Below are 22832 nucleotides of genomic sequence, written 5' to 3'. Positions count from 1 at the left end.
ATGCTCATGAGTAACATCTGGTTACGTGGATTGGATGGAGATGTTGCCTCATGTAGCTTACAAAAGTCTGGAGCAATGATGCATATATGTATTACCTGAATAACTTAAAAATAGATATATTAATAGAAAAGTAAAAGTTGCAGGTAAGATAGATGAAAATGCCTGCTTTCATCTCTGGAAGGAATACAGCTTAGAATTCGAGATTTTTGAAATTCTGTATACTGGGCCAAAAGTTGGCTGATGATCCACTTGGAATGTTGAAGTTAGAGATGCGAACTATGAGAATAAAGGCTGAAAAGTGTGACAGTAATTGTCTGCAGATGTTTTCTTCCATCTGTCCTCAGTCACATTCCCATTTGCATTCCCATTTGCATAATGTTTTCGATATGCATGTATTACCAACCATATGCATTCATTTCCCTGTTAAAACATTCTATGTTAAAACATGTCCTCGATATACAAATTCACAGATATCAATATCCGAAAAGATGTACACCAAATTATTAAAAGATTCTGTTTTTTTTTAAGCTTAAGGGATATTTTTCCTCCTCACTACTCCTCTGCATATTATTCTATAGTGAGCACCTATTACTTTCATAATTTGAAATAAAATGGCTACTTTTAAAATTTAAAAGACTGCAAAAGTAAAAATAAACCTAATTTTACCTTGTTGTACAACACACAGAGTAAGTCTGCAAACCAGTGGAAGGACTGGATATCTCTGCATACCCAAATAAAATACAATCTTCTAAGCTTGTATGGTTTCCAGTCATCCCTTTAAAACAGAAATAACACAGGACTGATTATGATGGTAAAAGAATTAAGAATCCCTATATTCTTGAAATTTCGCTTCTCATTAGTAAGTAATCTACAGAGAAAACAGTCATCTACATTCTAGTATCTGATACACCACTTATTCTAACTCTCAAATTAATTTAAAATGCAATATACTGAGTCAGAGATATATATAATCCATGAATTAAGATGTTCATGTTTGTGGATACTATATGCATATCATCCATTTCCACTTGAAGGCAATAAACTAAACTCTTGGATCAGCTCTGCATCTCAGGAAAAAAGTTTTCTTATTTTTCTGTTAATTCTATCACTCAGATGGTCGCCAATGCTCATCTTGCCCTGGGTTCCAGGCAAAATGAGCCAAAACCATTCTGGAAAGCTGGTTGTTTATCCCCTTCTTAATAATCATTAAAGAAAGAGATTTCACAACCACCTACTATGTAATGCATTCCAGCAATTCACAATTCCAAGTCTGGATTCCTCCTTATAATTATGAAGTAAGCTTGAGGTTAACAAAATATTATTCCCTTGTTTAAACTTTAGGTGTCCAAATAACTTGCAATATGTTTTCAGAAACAACTAATTTCTGGCTTGGAATATAGTTATTTTTTTAAGAACCTCCCCAAAGTCCCAAATTTATATCAAGGTTTTAAAATCAAAATATCATTCAAACACATCACTTCAAATTATCTCTTTTTTCATACTTCATAAAACAGACTTTTAATGAAAATTGTGTTTTCTTGAAAAGTGAATGGAATAGATTTTGTTTGTGGTTTCATGAGAATCCCTGTCAATTAATTTTTGCTTGTAAACCAAACTAAAATAACTGAATAAGTATATCCTGCTTAAGCAATCTTACTTCTGAAATTTCTATTCTTCAGTCTGTTATAAATCTGCTGAGTAACAGACCCAGGAATGATGTGCTCATTTGTCATCTCCTCAGAGAGGATTTCCTGACGATACCTCTACAATAACCCTGACCCTTTATTTCTATATTCCATTAATTTTCTTCTCTTCACCACACTTCTAATATTTTCTGAAATGATGTTAGTTGTGAATTTTTCACTGGTTTATATTTTGCTTGTCCTATTTGAAAGTAAACTTTTCAAGGGCAGAGACACTACTCAGTCATTGCTATATTACCAGTAACTATAAGATCAATCGCACATAAATGGTCAAAAATATTTGTTGACTAAATAAATTAGTAATGCAACTTACCCCTGATGAGAAAGCAGAGAAATAGGGGCCAGTGGAATTACTTTAATACAGGAAAAGGACAGAGTAAGGCATAATTGTGATGTTATTTTACAAGAGAACATGCTGAAAACCATAGGCCACATATTGAGAAGCACTCATTTATTCCTCTTATCACTCGGTAAATAGAATGTTTTGAACAAGTAGAAGAATTCTGTAAGGAATTACTTCTTACTAAAAGAGATGTCTGAAATAGACAGCTCTCTATGTGAACTAATATAATGGATCAAAATGACATACAGCAGAGTGTTGAGGATTGACGCAAACGGAGTGACTCCAATGCCTCCAGCCACGCAGAGGCTAACCTCATAGTTCAGTGATTCTTCAAATGGACTTCCAAAGGGACCATCAATATATAGCCTGTGGAGAAGGCAGACAAGGGTGGAAAAAAATGAAAATGAGTTAAATTAAGTTTCTATAATATGCGGCAAGTATGCTAAATCTAGTGTTTAAGCTTTGTGATAGCCCAGGCCTCATTTCATTGTTTCCCATAGTGATAGGTCTAAAGGAACAAAAAGTGTTGTTTATGAACTACCAATATAAAAACAAGTACACTGGTTTCAAAGTATTCCTATTTTGAGGGAAATATTACTTAAGGTGAAGGGAAATGTAGATAGGACCATGATGGTGAGCCAAGGACTAGTTAAAGCTTTGATTTATTTTATTACTATATACTGGACTAAATTAAAATATCTTGTTTTATTGTGTCTAAATTCAATAATGCTATTCTCCATGGTAAAGTCTGTAGCAAAAATATTTCTTGAAACCTTTACCATGTAAACAGAAAAGAAGCTGACCCTGTTCCTCTTCTTGCTCTGGCTAGGTTTATTAGTATAAAGCCTACAACAATCTCAAAGGAATCTCTCATTACTTTGTATATTCAGATATATATGTGTGTGTGTGAGTGTGTGTGTGTGTGTGTGTGCACGCGCGTGTGTATGTCTATGTGTATGAAATCCTGCTTAACTATGATGAAACTTGTTAACTAGTCACTCAATATTCATCCTTCCATTCTTTCTTATTTTTCTAAGCTGACATATAGTTGATTCACAATACTCTGTTAGTTTGTGTGTTTGTGGGTATAGCAGTGGTTCAGTTATACATATACACATATCTAGTCTGTTTCAGATTATTTCCCTTTATAGGTTATTGTAGAATACTGATTAGAGTTCCCTGGGCTATATAGTATAGGTCCTTGTTGGCTATCTATTTTATATACAGTAGTGTGTATGTATTATTCTAAATTCCTAATTTGTACCTCCTCCCCCATCTTTGGTAATCATACATTTGTTTTTTATGTCTGTGAGTCTATTTCTGTTTTGTAAATAAGTTCATTTGTATCATTTTTTTTAGATTCCACATCTAAGCATTATTATATAATATTTGTCTTTCTCATTTCGCTTTAGCATGATAATCTCTAGGTCCATACACTTGGCTGTAAATGGCATGACTTCATTCTTTTATGGCTGACTAACATTCCATTGTATATGTACATATGTAATTATATAAAATATTACATGTATATACACCACATCTTCTTTATCCATTTATCTGCTGATGGACATTTAGGTGTTATTATTTCTTAGTAACAAAATATTAATGTTATTCAGGGAAACAAAGTGCTCAGCTAATATATTACAGGTCCAAGACTGACTTCCATCAATTTTGGCGGCATGACTATGTTCAGCCTAATGTGATTTAAATGGAAGTGCAATTAGAAAATCCGCAACACTGTTTATAGTAGCCAAGACATGGAAGCAATCTAAATGTCTACTGACAGAGGAATGGATAAAGAAGATATAGTACATACATACAATGGAATATTACCCAGCCGTTAAAAATAATGAAATGCCCTTTGCAGCAACACAGTATTCTTGCCTAGAGAACTCTGAGGACAGAGGAGCCTGGTGGGCTGCTGTCCACAGGGTCGCATGGAGTAGGACCCCACTGAAGCAACTTAGTGTGCATGCATGCATTGGAGAAGGAAATGGCAACCCACTCCAGTATTCTTGCCTGGAGAATCCCAGGGATGGAGGAGTCTGGTGGGCTGCCGCCTAAGGGGCTGCACAGAGTCAGACACGACTGGAGCAACTTAGCAGCAGCAGCAGCAGCAGCAGATGGACCTAGAGATTGTCATACTGAGTGAAGTAAGTCAGACAGAGAAAGAGAAATATTGTATAGCATCCCTATATGTGGAATCTAAAAAGAAATGATACAAATGAACTTATTTATAAGACAGACTTAAAGAATGAGCTTATGGTTGCCAGAGGGGAAGAACAAGGGGAAGGGATAGTTAGGGAGTTTGAAAACAACATGTATACACTGCTTTATTTAAAATGGATAACCAACAAGGACCTACTGTGCAGCACAGTGAACTCTGCTCATGTTATGTGGCAGCCTGGATGGGAGGGGGGTTTGGGAGACAGCAGATACATCTACACGCATGGCTGAGTTCCTTTACTCTCCATCTGAAACTATCACAAGGTTGTTAATCAGCTATACTCCAATAAAAATAAAAAGTTAAAAGAATACCAATCACTCCATCCCTCCTTTTTTTTTTTTTCTATTGAAATGTCCAGGTGGCAATTTCAATTTCAATAAAATAACTGCTGCGTTCCTTGATGAAAGTATAACCTTGTAACTAAGACCTATAAACCAGTTAAGCAAAATTTCTATAAATGGATTTTACTGTAACAATAAAAAGAGGTATCTGCAGATGCAAAACAAAGGAAAATTGGAAGGCTCCTTGAAGGAAGCTGTCTTGGTTGAAAGTTGCGTCTCTTTATCCCTGTCCCCTTCTTCCCTCCTTCTTGGTACCTGAATACGTGTTGACTTGATGGCCTAAACACTTATCTTCGATGACTGTAAAACTGCCATACCCTCTATGGACTGCTTAGTTCTAGATACCTTTATGTTTAAAAAGCCACATATATATAAAACACTGCCATTTTAAAGCTTCTTTCTTAGTAAAAACAACTTTCTTAAAAAATAGTAATTGTCCAAAAAAGCAAATTTGTGTAGTCAGTCTAATGATATAAATATCTTTATTGTTAATATTGTTAGTCTCTCTCATTACTGTGGGGGGGTTTCAGCCAAGAACTTAGAAAAGTAAATAAAAATTATTTTTCATTCTCAACACTTCTTAAAAGGTATAACAAAGGACATTTTATTTGACTAACAAAGAACTGAGTAAGGAATCATGACGTTACCTCTTTCCTCCTTATCTGCTTTCCAGCCCACACACACACCCTCCCCACACCCTAAATAACTACTCTCTGATATTCTGAAATAACTCTGGGCAACAAGACAAGAATGTGGGGTTCTAGTCATTCACTAGCATTGGGATCACAGGCAAGTTACTTGTCCTAACTCTGATTTTCTTCATCCAAAAAAAAGAAAACAAACCAGTACCAATTAGATGTGACACAGAAATAGCCTACTAAGAACTGTACAGGGCCACAAATATCAGACATGCTTTAATTTAATGGCATCCGCGAGTGCCTCCAGAGTACCATCAAGCCCTAGGAGAGTCCAGCATCAACACAAGAAATGAACTAAGTTTAGTGTGAGATGAGAGATGCACGTAGGAACTTGATCTGAAGGAGATTAAATAAATCGGGGGAAATTAATGTGCTCTTATGTAATTCAACATATAATAATGGAAAGTTTCCTCTGAGTAAGACACAGTACTATCTGCTGCAGCAAAAAAAAAGAAATAAAAAAAAAGGAGAAAAAACAGAAACAGATTAGGAACTGAGTAATCACAACTGCAGTCTTTAAGAAGGTTATAAAGAGGGAAGTGGTTAAGACAAAAACATACACAAGTATGAAATACAGCACAATTTTAGCAGCGTGTTATATAGCCATATTGCACACATTCTGCTTTGTACTTTTCACATATAATGCTATACCTGTAACATTTTGTGACGTGAGTAGAGTATTATTATCTCCATTCAATAAATGAGGCCCTGGAGACCACATGGGGGCCATGACCAGTCTGAAGTTTCATGCCTCCTAGATGGAACATTGGGGTGGGGATGGGGGATAGGGTGTGAGGAAGAGGAAAAAGTGAAGGAAGATGGACCGTATCCAGCTTGTAAAGAGAACCTGTAGGTTGTGCAACTCAGACCTAAATACAACTATCCACTTGGAAATAAGAGGTGCTTCAGTGACAGTCATGGGTTATACGTGAGAATTTTCTGGAACTAACCCTGCCTGTGTCCAAGAAGAAACGGAGGCGTACCACTGCCACCCAGCTGCTTTGTTTGAGCAGCCTGTGCTCCATCAGGCAGGGGATAAATGTGAAAAAACATACAGACACTCTCTCAATGAGTGTGTGACGCAAAGGGCGCTGCCCAGCATCCAGTTCTCCAGGAACTAAGCCATTAGCCACTGCAGTTGCTGACGATGGTACACCCTGAAAGGAGCTCGGGGTCAAGAGAAGATGAGGTGCACTGTGCTCTGGGAAAACAGGCAAAAAGAAAAAAAAATCCTTCATATATAGGTAGAAATATTTCAGGAGAAATTTTTATGAACCTGGATTCTTGGATCTTCCTATACTAGAAAAAAGCACTAAAATCATTCATTGGTGTATCTGTTCCTCAGGCCGAACGGCAAGCTTAGATGTGTGCTCGATTACACCGACCTCTTCATCAAAATCACATGTTTGCTGGCCTCCACCCCTAGCTCTTTGAAATAGTTTCTCAAAGCTACCTTAAAAGCTGTCTGCTGGGCTACTTTCCTCACTAAGGTACTGAATTAACTCAATTCCCAGCTCTTATGTTGTATGATTTTTGTTTTTTTCCCCAGTTGACACCAGTCTTCGCAGGGATATGAAAAGGAGTCTGTTTTTCTCAGCAAAAGTGATCTGGGGTCGAATTTTGGAATTGTTCAGGGGTGTTTAAGTTTTATAGCCATGCACTTACAAGTTTAAAAAAAAAAAAAACAAAAAACTATTACTATGGAAATTCCAGCAAGGGATGAGGATGGGGGTGGGGAGGCTGAATATTTTGTTGTTATGATTCTGAAATGCGCTTTCCCCAGTTTCTCTGTGAACATAAAATTACTGTTTAATTGCACTTTTTGAAATGAGCAAGTTTCTTAGTAACTAAAATTTCACATTAGAAAACAGATTGAATATTGAAAATATATTCAATAAAGATACTTTATGTGATGTGCTAGCCTAAAACATAAAAGACTCTGTGACTATTAGCTGTGCCCAAAGAAAGAGAAGACTGAGAGGACAGTATAATAAGGGTGAAAGTAAATATATATTTTTCTTAATAGGCATTAGGTAGATAATAACACTGAACAACCTTATAGCACCTTGAAGATTATGAAACACATCACTATCAAGCTTCAGTTTGATCTCAGATCAATCCGGGGTTTGGCAAAAATGGGCATTCCTCCATATATTCTCTTTCAGTTGTTGTCAAAGGAAATGTTATTTTTTAATGAAATTTCAGAGTATAACAAGCCTCTGGGACAGTGAGGTTTCTATAAGAGAATAGCTATCTTTGAAGTCACCCTGAGTATTTAACTTATATGCAGAGTACATCAGGAGAAATGCTGGACTGGAAGAAACACAAGCTGGAATCAAGATTGCAGGGAGAAATATCAATAACCTCAGATATGCAGATGACACCACCCTTATGGCAGAAAGTGAAGAGGAACTCAAAAGCCTCTTGATGAAAGTGAAAGAGGAGAGTATAAAAGTTGGCTGAAAGCTCAGCATTCAGAAAACTAAGATCATGGCATCTGGTCCCATCACTTCATGGGAAATAGATGGGGAAACAGTGGAAACAGTGTCAGACTTTATTTTGGGGGACTCCAAAACCACTGCAGATGGTGACTGCAGCCATGAAATTAAAAGACGTTTAATTACTCTTTGGAAGGAAAGTTATGACCAACCTAGATAGCATATTCAACAGCAGAGACATTACTTTCCCAACAAAGGTCCGTCTAGTCAAGGCTATGTTTTTTACAGTGGTCATGTATGGATGTGAGAGTTGGACTGTGAAGAAAGCTGAGTGCCAAAGAATTGATGCTTTTGAACTGTGGTGTTGGAGAAGACTCTTGAGAGTTCCTTAGACTGCAAGGAGATCCAACCAGTCCATCCTAAAGGAGACCAGTCCTGGGTGTTCATTGGAAGGACTGATGCTGAAGCTGAAACACCAAGACTTTGGCCACCTCATGTGAAGAGTTGACTCATTGGAAAAGACCCTGATGCTGGGAGGCATTGGGGCAGGAGGAGAAGGGGATGACAGAGTATGAGATGGCTGGATGTTATCATCGACTTGATGGACATGAGTTTGGGTAAACTCTGGGAGTTGGTGATGGATAGGGAGGCCTGGCGTGCTCTATTCATGGGGTCGCAAAGAGTTGGACACGACTGAGCAACTGAACTGAACTGATCTTCGAAGTAAATTAGACATCCCAAGGCTTTTTCTTCTAACCAAAATAAATGTATAGGCCTAATCTTTCTGCTTATGTAAAGATACTGCAGTGTAAAACCAACAGCCTTTTCCCTGACTTTTCTGACATCAGTAAAGCTATGTAACTGGCACAGTGCTGCCTGCCTTAGGTGAATTATTTGTGATTATTAAAGAGGAGTTAAATGGTATTATTCTACTTCACTGAGTAGGAAGCTGAGGTTCTAGAAGTTTAAATATTTCCTCAAGGGCATACACTTAATAAGCAGTTTACGTCTACCACCAGAATAAACTCCATTCTCTGTTTATGAAATCCAACACACCAAGCTATTTTCCTAAAAGAGACTTTATTCTAATTCTTTCAACCAGAGAAACAATCAACTGACCCTTTTTCTATCGAAGATTAGCTCTCTTTATGCCTGAGAACATTTTTACCTTAAAGTCTACTCTATCTGAAACATCATTTCTTTGGTTAGAATGTCTCTGCTGTATTCTTCACCTTCTTCAGCTTTTCAGCCTGTCTTTATCTTCATATTCTGAGTAGAGCTCTTGCAAACAGCTTATCGGCCCCTTTCATTTTCTCATTTCAGTCAGACAGTCTCTCCCTTTGAACTGTTGAATTTGGTTCAACGATGTTGCATTACCCGCCACACTACCCCCTTGAACTGTTTGTCTAACTTTTGGTTTCTCCTCTCCTTTCTTTTCTTGATTACTTTTATGTTAAGTGTTGGCCTCTGCTTTTACTTTTCTGTAAGTAAATAATGACTTTTCCTAGAATGAATTTATGTTCATTATGTTGCTTGGGATTTTTTGATAGCCCCAAATTTGAACTAATATTTCTTAAAATATTACATCTCCTTTCACTATCTCTTTTTTATCTTTTAAACCTCTAATGTAAAGTGAACTTCTCACTCCATCTCCCACATCTCAACCTTTCTTTCATATTCCCCATATCTTTGTCTCTGTGTGCTACATTCTGGATAATTATTTCAGTTCTATTCACCAATTCTGCACGGCTGCGATAAACTGCTCAAGTTTGTGATACTGTTATCTCTCACTTCTAGAAGTTCTATTGGCTCTTTTTCAAAAATGTCTTGAGAAATGTGATTGTCCTTTGTCTCAATCATTAGTTTATTTTATTTTTTACGGAGGAGAAAGAGTGGCTTTATTACTTTCCCAGGCAAAGGGGGAACACGGTAGGTTAGCGGAGGAAGAATTGTGCCCCTCAATTATTCTTTGAATACTCTTTTATTCTTTAGACATATTAAACATTTGCTTCATACTTTTTAAATATACAACTTTACTATCAAGTACTCGTGGTGATTTGTTTCCATATTTTCTAAAAATATGAGCTCTTTGGTGCCTCATGTATAGGAATCCTTTGAGGATTAAAATGTATCCCCCCAAAAGAGGATTTTCATTTTCCTCTTCCAGACCACAAGAGGATGCCATGAATCTGGAATCAGTTTAAACTAAATTTTTGTCTCTGTTTTCATTGGGCTATGCACATATTATGAACTCACTGTTCTAACACAAGTGAGATGGAGCTTGTGTTTACTAAGTATCAGGGGAGATTTGTTTTCCAGTTCCTCTCAGAATCAAGGACAAAATAAGTCAATTGTCTTTACCACCTCCTTCTGCAGAGCCAACTGTCTAATCTCTACTTATATTCACTGAAGATGTTTTACTTGAGGAGTCTGGGCCATTTGCAGGAATCTCTGACTTGCCCTCCAACCCGATTCAGAACCCACACATTAGCTCTTGTCCACCACGTGTATGGCCTAACCTTTGAGGGATAAGCTATGAGTTACAGCATTCACTTCACTTATTCATCTAGATAGGAAATTCTTTGTGGCTTATGACCATAAGCAATTATTTTTATCTCCTACCATGGTGATGGACAGGGAGGCCTGGCATGCTGAGATTCATGGGGTCGCAAAGAGTCGGACACGGCTAAGCGACTGAACTGACTGACTGATATCAAACATGTATTAACGTTATTAATGTGTGTGTGCTTAGATTTGTAGGCTTTCTATATACTGGCCAGATTATTATTGAGCATAAAGTATGTTATATAATGTTTATTTTTTACTCTTAAATTCACACATACATATACATAAGGAGCCTCCCAGGTGGCGTTGGTGGTCTAGAACACGCCTGCCAATGCAGGAGACATAAGAGACTCGGGTTCGATCCCTGGGTTGGGAAGATCCCCTGGAGGAGGGCATGGCAACCCTCTCCAGTATTCTTGCCTGGAGAATGCCGCGAACAGAGGAGTCTGGGAGGCTACACTCCATGGGGTTACAAAGAGTCGGACAGGCCTGAAGTGACTTAGCATGCATGAAGAGACATAAACATATAGCTGGATCCCCGCTGATAGACTTACTTCTTGTAGAAAGTTAGGGAGAATTTTTTTTTTTGCTCTTTGTTTTTTGTACTGGCTAATATAGCCTTGATCTGCTAATATGTGACTTGAAATGCTTATTAATATGAGGAAATTTGTTTCAATAATATAAAATAAAAGCTACCAAACTCTTCAAACTGTCCACACACTAGGCAGTTACCTGGAAGCATGAATTATAAGCTGACAGTTCCTAGAGAATTTTCAAGTAAAGCACCTAACAAAATTTCACACCCCAGTCCAATGTATATTTAAACCCAGCTGCAAGCCGTATTAAAATAAAATTACTTCTGAAACCTTTTGGAAAGAAGACATTCCGTTAAAATCAACACTTTAAGATTGAATTTAGATCTTTAGACTTGAATACTACATCAGCCTTTCCAACAAAGAGTGCTGTTTTAAAATTTATATTTAATATGAACTGTTATTTGTTAAGATGATAGTGAATCTTTTTACTTTTCTGTCCACTTACATGCCTTTAGGCTCAAATATTTCACAATTTCTTTTTCTCAAACAAATCATCCCATCCTTTTCTAGCTCTTCTCTTTTTTCCATATGGCAACTTTATCTTTCTGCTGAAAGCAAGGTGTACAGCAGGGCTTTATCTTAGTTGCTGGCTAATTTCAGTTTGAATAAACTTTTAAACCTCAAATTTATTTGTGCTGTATTTTGCTTTGCCACTTCTTTTCTATTAGTGTAGAAAGCTTAATCCTGTTAAGACGTAGACCATGATTTCTATCATTATTATACATGTTGTCTTCACAGCCAAAAAAAAAAAAAAAGAGTAGAACAGAAAATATGGGACAAATAATCATTATAAAATAATGCTACAAAATGTAATTCAAAGTAAATTAACTAAAATCTCAAGTTCAGTAAACTACTGTCAGTCTAGAATAAGACAATAAAATAGAGTAATGGATCTTTCAAGAGATTCACCTAAAACATAAGGGTACAAAAAGTTGAAAGTTAAAGAATAAAGACATAAGAGGAAAATGTATTCAAAAGCAAAATATTTGTAATTAACATTTAGTTCAAACGAAACAGACTTTAAGGAAAAACACTATTGCAGATATGGTGTTAGTAATCACTGATAACTCAGCTGGGTGGAGAGGGCTTTCGCATTTTCCTTTGCTATCAAAGACAGGTGACCACGAGGAGAGAGGCTTCCTTATTCTCCTCTCTTCTTTTCTGTTCAGAAAGCAGAGCACTTCTCTCTTCCCTGGTCACAGCTATGATAAAATTTGATCTTGAAAGGAATGAAAAGCCCTTCATTAGCCTTTGACTAATACATGGTATGTTTCCATTGAAAGTGTGGTTCTTGGGCCAAAAGTATCAATTCTACATGAGAACTCAGTAGAAAGAGACTCAGATCCAACTTCAGACTTACTGAATCAGAATCTGTGTTTTATTAGGGCTCCCGGGTGGTTTGTAAGCACATTAATGTCTGAGGTGCATTGCTCTTGTGCTTCCCTGGTGGCTCAGATGATAAAGAATCTGCCAACAATGCAGAGGACACGGGTATGATCCCTGGGTTGGGAAGGGAATGGATACCCACTCCAATATTCTTGCCTGGAGAATTCCATAGACAGAGGAGCCTGGCAGGCTACAGTATGTGGGGTCGCAAGAGTCAAACATGACCGAGTGACTAAGCACACACAGTGCATCTTTCCAGAGAACTCCACTAATATTGATAATAAAGTGGGATTTCCCATCTAGTTTTCTTCTGTATTCTGTGAATCTTCTTTGAGACTTTGTAGAAAGTAATGAATTAATTCTTTCAAGAACTGGAGAGCAATGTCTGCTATCTGAATGTGAATCTTCCCCAAAATTGAATGGTTAATAGAGAATGCAAATAAAATCCAACATAATTCACATTAGCATTACCAGGAGCAGAGAATAACTGTTGTAGAAAAATGAGCACTAAATACCAACAGAAAAAAATGTGGGTGAAAAGGAAGATAGGCAAGTAATGTTATATATATCCCTGTAGACTCTGAAACAAAACCAAACCAAAACAATGAACATAGAACTATATATTTAAAAATACAATCCAAGAAAGAATTCAGAAAATACCATCAATAAAATCTCAGCCTATAAAGTTAGATAGCCTTTGAGAATTAATTGTAATATCATCATATTTTATGAGTATACGAGTTTTAATATTTGGCTCATCTTCCTCTGCCATCATTTTTCTCTTCCTTAGATGATTCTGGAATACAGAATCCCAAAATTTTGAATTTCAGTGGGGGACCCAATTTACCAGCTGCAACATTTTTCACACAGGAAAAAAAAATAATCACTGTCCCATAAGTTTCTATCTTTCTATCTTCTATGCTTACTCTTTGACTGTAGAAGCTTTCAATAAATAGGAGGAAACTTTTATTGGGTTGGCCAAAATGTTTGGGGTTTTCTATAAGCTGTTACAGAAAAACCTGAACAAAATTTTGGCTAACCCAATATAAGTAGAATAAATAGGTATAACAAAGTACTGCACATGAAAGTGCTCTGAAAACAACAAAACACCACAAAATAAAACATATTTATAAATACAGCTAGCCTTATTGTCTAGGAATCAGCATGTTTCCTCCTTGGGATTTACTACTAACTCAAAAACCCAGGAAAACCAGAATGCTGTGTTGAAACAGTTTAGCTCGGTTGTTATCTCCAGTTGCTGGTGTACAATAGGCACCAAAAATTTTTGGTTGAAAGAAGTACTGAAAGAATAAAATATGCTCCACATATTCACTTGCCTTTAACTTTAGAGACTTAATACACTTGCGACCTCATTCACAAGAAGGGAGAACGCTCACCGCAGGGTAAAATTCTCTGTTCTCAAAACTTTCACAGCAATTTCTTTCAGTACAGAGATTTCAACAGCAAAAATTAGTCTTTTAAAATCTGAGCAGGAGGGAAAATGCAGCTTAAAAGACTTATTTAAAAAAACATAAGGAAGTGAATAAATATATAGCAATATAGTAAATTAGAATGTAGGCTCTAAATCAAGTTTAAACCATAGCTACACCAGCTAGTAGCTGCAACCTTCAGCAAGTCACCTATCACTTGGTAACTCAATTACACTCTTTGTAAACAGAAGGTGATATGAATAATACATACCTCACTGATTATTTTAAGGCTTAAATAGGGTAATTCAGGTAAGGTAAAGACCATTGCTTGTTTGCCCTTTATTCATTTTCCTGTCCTCATTCCCAATTGGTAGTGGTGTTACTGTAATGCATCCACTTAAGACAAAAATGACTATATTAATAATTATCACCTTTTCTTACAAAGACATAAGACCCACTTTAGGTTATTAAGATGTAAGATGTTTGAGGCTGGGGTCCTGAGAAGTTCCTTGGAAAGGAGGACACTGACTCAACTTGCATGTATCTTTCATGCTTGTCTTTCTCTGTCTGGAAAGAGAATATGATGGTGGAAGCTGAATGAAGCATCTTACAATCAAGAGAAGGAAAGGGGACAGGAGTTACAGTCACCTGAGATGTAATATGCTGACTCTGAATCAATATAAGCCAGCACATATCTTTTTTTTCTCAATTTTTTTGTTTCTTTTCTGGCCTCACTGCCCAGCTTCTGGGATTTTAGTTCCCCAACCAGGGGCTGAAACTGGGCCCTCAGCAGGGAGAATGTGGAGTCCTAACCATTGGACCACGAGGGATTTCCCTAAGCCACCAGTTATCTTGGTACATGCTGTCACATGAGAAAAATAAGCCCTCATCATTTTAGCTATATTTTTGTTTTATGTAGTTGAATGTAAATATACTTGACAAAAGTTTTAACATGGTGCCTGGACATAGTAAGCATGTGATAAATATTAGATATTATCATTAATAATAAAACTCTATAATTTATATCCATTTAATGCTGATGCAAATGTACATTTTGGAAAATAATTTTCCTTTTTATCTTCATCTGATTAGCTTTTACTTTAAAAATTATTCTAATTTAGAAAAAGTCAATAACTATCTGAGACCCTTACCTCTCGAAACCTAAAATAAGGTATCATAATAATAGATACTCCTCACTGAACATTTATTTTCCAGGCCAGAATACCATAGTGGGTAGACTTTCCCTTCTCCAGGGGATCTTCTCAACCCAGGGATCGAATCCAGGTGTCCCACATTGCAGGCAGTTTCTTTCCAGCTTAGCCACAAGAGAACCCCAAGAATACTGGAGTGGGTAGCCTATCCCTTCTCTAGTGGATCTTCCTGACCCAGGAATTGAACCAGGGTCTCCTGTATTTCAGGCAGATTCTTTACCAACTGAGCTATGAGGGAAGCCCTTACTTTAATTCAGGGACTATCTAAATGTTCTATATATACCTTCACTCCTGATCCACATCACAACTCTCACAGGAAGGTATAGTCTCCCTTTCACTACCGAGGGAACCAAAACTCAAAAATCTTGAGCAATTTCCTCAAGGCCACACATCTATTGAAAAGAAAGACTGTCACTCAATCTCACTCCTGAGCATATATCGAGAAAAAGACATAATCTGAAAGGATACATGCCCCCCAGTGTTCATTCATTCTTCACAATAGCCAAGACATGGAAGCAACCTGAATGTCCATCAACAGAGGGATGGATAAAGAATATGTGGTACTTGTATAAAATGGAATACTACTCAGCCATTAAAAAGAAACGAAATAATGCCATTTGCAGCAACATGAATGGACCTAGAGATTGTCACACTGTGTGAAATAAGTCAGACAGAGAAAGAGAAGTATCATATGACGTCCCTTATATGTGGAATCTAAGAAAGAAACGATTCAAATGAACTTATTTACGAAACGGAAGCAGAATCAAGACTTAGAGAAAGAACATATGGTTGCTGAGGCTAAGGGATAATTAGGGAGTTTGGGATGGACATGTACACACTGCTATATTTAAAATAAATAACCAACAAGGACATGCTGTGCAGCACTGAGAACTCTACTCAACGGTATGTGGCAGCCTGGATGCGAGGCGAGTCTGTAGATGCACAGCTGACTCCCTTTGTTGGCCACCCGCAACTCTCACAGCACTATTAATCTGCTATACTCTAGTACAGAATAATAAGTTTTAATTAGAAATTCAAAAAATTATCTATCACTATTTTTCTTAATAACACTTTTAAACAAAAAAAAGGAAGAAAGAGTATTATTAAATTTCTGGTAAGACCGACTCCAAAGCTCATCTTCTTAATGATTGCATATTAATGATTACAATCAATTTTAAATTATTTTGATTAGGGATAAGACATAAAGTGTTAGTCGCTTGGTCATGTTTGATTCTTTGAGAGCCCCTGGACTATGGCCCACCAGGCTCCTCAGTCCATGGAATTCTCCAGGCAAGTATACTGGATTGGGTTACCATTCCCTTCTCCAGGGAATCTTCCTGACCCAGGGAACATAAAGGCAAAATAAAATATGAAAAGGACACATTGTGTTGAGGAACTCCTGGAAAATCCTGCTTTGCAGGATGGAAGAGTTTGGAGCCATCCCTCATATAACCATTTTTTTCTGGGGAAATGATGAATGTGATTAACTATTTCCCTGAAGAGGATAGGTGTCATTTTTGAGGAAGTAATTCATTCCCAGGAAGTAATCGTATCAATAAAAACAACAAGAAGTGGGAGGGAGGGAGGTAAAAAATTTGAGAAAGTCCTTGAAATCTTTCTATCTTTCTCTAATGGTCCTCAAATGTTAGTCTGCGTCAGAAATTTTTGAAGGGCTTGCTAAAATAGAGTGCTGGACTCCACTCCCAGATTTCCTGGGTCAATAAGTCTGGGATGAAATCTGAGAACCTGTATTTCTAACAATAGCCCAGGTTACATTGATGGCGCTAGTAAAGCAGGTAAGAAGGATACAGAGTGAACTGGTGCAGGTGGGAATTTTAAATATGGTGACCTGGGCAGACCCTTAACGTTTAAGTGAAGGCTTGGTAGGAGGTGGTGGGTGGTGACCCACATTGTTTAGATATTAGGAACAGCTTAGGGAAGGAAATCCCACCAGTAGAGGGCTAAGAAATCTCTGTAATTAATGAGTGATGAATACTAATGCAATCTCATGCATAAATAAAAGCAACATTTTTTGAAAAACTGCTTTGATTGATATCTGTTTCTTGGAGTTCTGAATTATACAAGCAAGGTTTTCCAAACAGAAAAATTAATTCATTTAACGGCTCCAAGGAGAAAAACATTTGGCAAGGAATTCCCATAAAACAAGCATATTATCAAAATTATATGACCATAAACATTAAGAACTGATTAATTTTTTAACTGCTTTTAAACTATTCATTTACACTCTAGGTTCCTAAGGAAAAAAGGAGAAGTGGGCAGCAGAGGATGAGATGGTTAGATAGCATCATTGACTCAAAGGACATGAATTTGCGCAAACTCCAGTTTGGGACAGGGAATGCTGGCGTGCTGCAGTCCGTGGAGTCACAAAGAGTTGGACACAACTCAGAGACTGACCAACAACAAATAGGTCATAAACTGGGTCCTAAAATCATGGTTTAACTCTGATAACTCTGCCAATACTGTTGAGGAGCTACATATACATCACCTTATGCAAAAAGGGCTTCCCTGTTGGCTCAGATGGTAAAGAATCTGCCCGCACTGCAGGAGACCCAGGTTCAGTTCCTGGGTCGGGAATATCCTTTGGAGAAGGAAATGGCAATCCACTCCAGTATTCTTGCCTGGAGAATCTCATGGACAAAGGAGCCTGGTGGGTACAATCCTTGGAGTCGCAATGAGTGGGACACGACTGAGCAGCTGATACTTTCACTGTATGCAAAAGGGAAGCTGCTTCCATCCAAGGGTATTAAAAGGTAGGATTCTACGATTTTTAACAAAGGAAGAACTTCAGGCCACCTTCTCTCTCAACTGATAGACAATTTCTGTGTAAAACACAAACAGGGCTTCCCAGGTGGCGCGTGGTAAAGAATCCACCTGCGAATGCAGGACACGCAGTAGACAAGGGTTTGCTCCCTGTTCCGGGAAGATTCCATACGCTGTGAAGCAGCCGGGCCCTGCGCCAGAGCGCCGCAGCTACGGGGCAACCGGGCGCTGCGCCAGAGCGCCGCAGCTACGGGGCAACCAGGCCCTGAGCCAGAGCACCGCAGCTACGGAGCCCAGGCTCCAGGGCCCCTGCCTGGCAACGAGACAGCATCACCGGGAGGAGCCAGCGCACCGCTGCTAGAGCACAACCGCTGCTCCTACAGCTGGAGAAAATCCAGCACAGCCACGAAGGCCCAGCACAACCACAAACAAACAAACGCACAAATTATTAAAAGCAAACAAAAACCTGAAAACAACTGAAGCCTGAGGAGACGCCTGACAGCTGGGAACGCAGAATGAGGCAGAACAAAAAAAGCAAAGAACTCTCACAGGCACAAAAAGGAGACTCCAGGGTGCTTCATCTCCCAGAAAGTTTACTCCCTCAGCCTGTTCCAAGATTTCAGCTGCCTGACCTCCCAGCGACAGCTCATCTTGGCTCTGTCCTTGAACCAGTTCTGACTGTAGTCTAGAATGAGTTCCCCTCACTCAACACTGAGGCATCCTTATTCCCTGTCCATTCGTCTTGCATGAATAGAGTTCCTTGACTTGTCAAATGTCTGAGTGGAATCTTTACAATTGCAGCAGTGCCTCACTTCTTGTAGAATTTTTCTTTTTTTTGAGATCCACGTGTTTTTGCAGTCTTGATGGCAGCGTTTTTACTTGTGAATCCTTGCCCAGGGGATCCTGGGATCCAGTAGATCCCAGCAGTAGATTCTTGCTGGGATCTACCATCTAGAGATAGCTTATGTCCAACAATGTGCTTACCTAGATTTGAAAATATTCAAGAATTAAGAATCCTTATTGCTGCATTCTAAAAATATCAATAACTTCAGATATGCAGATGACACCACCCTTATGGCAGAAAGGGAAGAGGAACTAAAAAGTCTCTTGATGAAAGTGAAAGAGGAGAGTGAAAAAGTTGGCTTAAAGCTCAACATTCAGAAAACGAAGATCATGGCATCTGGTCCCATCATTTCATGGGAAATAGTTGGGGAAACAGTGGAAACAGTGTCAGACTTTACTTTTGGGGGCTCCAAAATCACTGCAGATGGTGACTGCAGCCATGAAATTAAAAGACGCTTACTCCTTAGAAGGAAAGTTATGACCAACCTAGATAGCATATTCAACAGCAGAGACATTACTTTCCCAACAAAGGTCTGTCTAGTCAAGGCTATGGTTTTTCCAGTGGTCATGTATGGATGTGAGAGATGGACTGTGAAGGAAGCTGAGCACTGAAGAATTGTTGCTTTTGAACTGTGGTGTTGGAGAAGACCCTTGAGAGTCCCTTGGACTGCAAGGAGATCCAACCATTCTATTCTAAAGGAGATCAGTCCTGGGTGTTCATTGGAAGGACTCATGCTAAAGCTGAAACTCCAATATTTTGGCCACCTCATCGAAGAGTTGACTCATTGGAAAAGACTCTGATGCTGGGAGGGATTGGGGGCAGGAGGAGAAGGGGACAACAGAGGATGAGATTGGCTGGATGGCATCACCGACTCAATGGACATGAGTTTGAGTAAACTCCAGGAGTTGGTGATGGACAGGGAGGCCTGGCATGCTGCAATTCATGGGGTCACAGAGTTGGACATGACTGAGCAACTGAACCGAACTGAACATTCTAGCTAGAATATCACTTTTTTTTTTTTTTTACATCTCCTGCCAGTCAAGTGTTGGAATATCATTTCTATCTAAAAGAAAAAAACAAAGTTTAAGAATGAGAAAATGAAAGACAGTAATCCTTTAATATTATGGATATTATGAAGAATATTATGAATAGGTGTGATGTGCTCTTCCTTTTTAATCACTTTATAAACAGTTCTCATCACCCAGAACCAACATTGTTGGGCAAAGCACGTCGGTTCTGGCAGGACCTAGACTGGAATGAAGACAATAAAGCAGACCGTGGGGTAGAACCTCTTCCCTCCGCCCTGAGGTGAGGCATAGATTTGGGAAAAGGTAGAATAGAGCTGGGAATGAGGATAGTGATGGGAATTCACATTTGCAAAAGGTCAGGTATTTTATGTCATTTTATTGAACAAAGTTTTACAAAGTAGAATTACACTAGGTGCTGTGCACTTCTCAAAGCAACATTAGAAGGAAGTACTTAAGTATCTGTATGATTTTCTCCATATAAATCTATCTATATATTAATAAGCATTTACACATCTAAGCCTGGTTCCTGACACAGAGCTCCTAGAACTCTTGTACTTCTGGGTACCAGGAGAATCTTTTATCCTAGAACCTTGCCTTTAACTCTAATTCCTGACACAGGGCTCCTAAGACCTTGGTAATTTCCTCAATGATAGGTGCATCTGACACAGAGTTCCTATGTCCTGGCTCTATTTCCTGCTTCTAGGAACGTCTCTAGCTCTAAGGAGACAACACTTGGTAGGCTCCAGAATGTGGCTGGTCACCAGAAACGCCAGGCCAGGATTAAAAACTTAAAACTTTCAGCTCCACCCCGCTATTCTCTGAGAGGGGAGAGGAGCTGGGCGTGAAGTTACTAGCTGATCGTGCCTCTGTGACAACACCTCCACAAAGAGGGCTTTAAAGAGTGCCCAGCTTGGTGAACACATCTCCATGCCAAGGGGGCATGCATCCCAACTCTATGGGAGCAGAATCTCTATAGTCAGGACGCTCCCAGACCTCACTCACTCGCTGCGTATCTCCATCTGGCTTTTTCACCTGCTTTTTCATATCCTTTACTGCACAGTAAATCCATACATCTTTCCCTGAGTTCTGTGAGTAAAGGACCCCCAAGGAGGGGGTCATGGGAACCCTGATTTACAGCTAATTTGGGCAGAAGATGTGAGTAACCTGGGGACTTATTACTTGTGACTGGCATTTGAAATGGGGATGAGCAATCTTACTGGACTGAACCCTTAATCTGCGGGCTCTGCAACCAACTCTGGTTAGTGTCAGAAATGAACTGAATTGCCAGGCACCAGGCTGATATGGAAGAACTGGTTGGTATGGGAAAAAGTCCCACACATCTGGTGTCAGAGGTATTGTGTGTGAGAGTAAAGGAGAAGCAGAGTTTTTCCTACAGTGACAGTATTGTATGAGAAAGAGAGGGGAAAAGTCATGCTCAGAGAGACCTGCCACTTGTCATTAGTCAAAGGGACAGTAAGACAGGATGTGGTGCAAGAGAAAAAGCTTGAATTCCTTCCCTGAAGTCCTTCTTCCCTCACCCTTTCCATCTCTTCCCACCTCTTCTTGGTATCCTAGTCTGCTGACCGTGCCTGCTCAATTCTCAGACATCTATCGGCTTTTCTCCATTGCTATACGACAGCACTGATCCTTTATCACCTCCCTACTGAATCTGAAATATCACCTCTCAATGAACCATCCACTTTCATGGTTCCATATGCTGTTATGCTCTTTGTTCAATCCAAAAAGCCTCTTCATCTGGTTCCATAGCACTTGTCGAGATTTCACTCAAAGGGAAAATTAAACTTTACATGAATTATCTAGACAGGAAAGTACTTTATTTTCTCTTCTCTCATTGAATTTGGTGTACTTCTCTATCATTTATAGGACTTATCATATTGCTATCATTAATTTCCCCATTAAATTCTGATTCTGCTTTTCTCCCACTGGACTCCAGGTTCCTCAAAACTATTTACTACATCCTAATCACTTTTGTGTTTTCAGTAATTCTGAGTGCTTCTGATGCACATAATTTTTCAATAAATATTTGAAGAATGGAGACATGAACTGCTGAATAAATGAGAGGCAGTATAACACAGTTAGTTATAATTTGGGGGGCAGAGAGACCTGGGTTTGAGATCCAGGTTTGCTGTTGACTTTGGGTAAATCACTTAACCCCTATAAATTTTAGTCCCTTAAGCTGTAAAATCTGTATAATTGGGGAAATGATCCTACTTACCTCATAGAGAGATGGTAAAGATTAAATGAAATAATGCATATAAAGCTCATAACACAATCCTGGCAAGTAGAAAGCATTAAATGTTATTATTTTTATTATGAATGAGCATAACTGAGTTCAGGTGACAAAAATATTACAGACGTGCAGACTGAACAAAAATACTAAAGAGGGAGAGAGGGTCTCTGGAAGAAAGGAACTCAAAACTTTCTTTGGGAAGAAAAAGGAAGGCAACTTGGAGATTAGATGACAGCCAGAAAGGTCATCTGAAGCCCTGCAATTTAGCTCTATTACTCAATATCACCATTTAAACCATTTATAAGCAGCCCATTGGAAATGACATTGGGTTAGGAGATTGCTTTCATTGTCCAAATAATCAAAGTTGTCCTTTGGTGGCAAACCATGCCAAAAAGAAAGAGCTTTGAATTTTGTTGTAAATACTATTCCCCTCTCTAAGCATTTATGACATTAAGCAATCCAGAGAATTTGATATTTATGAGAACCAAATAGAGATATGCAACATTTAATTCCTATTTTTCACCATATTTTTATATATATTATAATTAAACTTTCAGAGCCATTGAAATATGTTTTGCTAGCCTAATTGTCAAAATGGCTGCAGGTCATTTACGAATAAAATTCTGCCTAGTGTCCTCAACCATTCTACATGCCCAGCTACATTTGCAAGGATAAGAATATTTATAGCTACCCTCTATTCTAAATACATTATAAACCTAGATCCTTAAAGTTAACAGGGATGCCAGCTAAGAAATGAGCAACCAAACTTAAGCTTCATTATCTTCGTTTCTTTCCTCTAAGCTATGAATCAACATTTATTTTGTATTAAGTATGCATTCATTTCCTTCTTGTCACTCATCTATGTCTGACACATCTATCCTGCACTGAGAATTTTCATGGTGCAATGTCTTCCCTGACATTCTGAAGAGAATGGATGTGTCTAGCTTTGGCAATGGGTCAAATTCGAGTTCATGAATGTAAGAATGTGAT

General features: G+C 38.4%; 1 protein-coding gene across 1 annotated transcript in view; it reads right to left on the bottom strand.

The window, feature by feature from the left end:
• The window catches only part of NOX4 (NADPH oxidase 4), a 175648-nt gene that overhangs the window by 22475 nt on the left and 130341 nt on the right, over window positions 1–22832 (bottom strand). The window contains exons 14-15 of the mRNA XM_052662027.1: window positions 2293–2412; window positions 667–775 (exon numbers count right to left, since the gene is read on the bottom strand). Coding sequence (XP_052517987.1) covers window positions 667–775; window positions 2293–2412 — 229 coding nt within the window. The remainder of the gene's footprint in view (window positions 1–666; window positions 776–2292; window positions 2413–22832) is intronic.

Source organism: Budorcas taxicolor, chromosome 25, assembly GCF_023091745.1.
Source record: "Budorcas taxicolor isolate Tak-1 chromosome 25, Takin1.1, whole genome shotgun sequence".
NCBI classification, from domain to species: Eukaryota; Metazoa; Chordata; class Mammalia; order Artiodactyla; family Bovidae; genus Budorcas; species Budorcas taxicolor.
The sequence above is the reverse complement of the archived record's forward strand: the minus strand, read 5'-3'. Positions and strand labels throughout refer to the sequence as shown.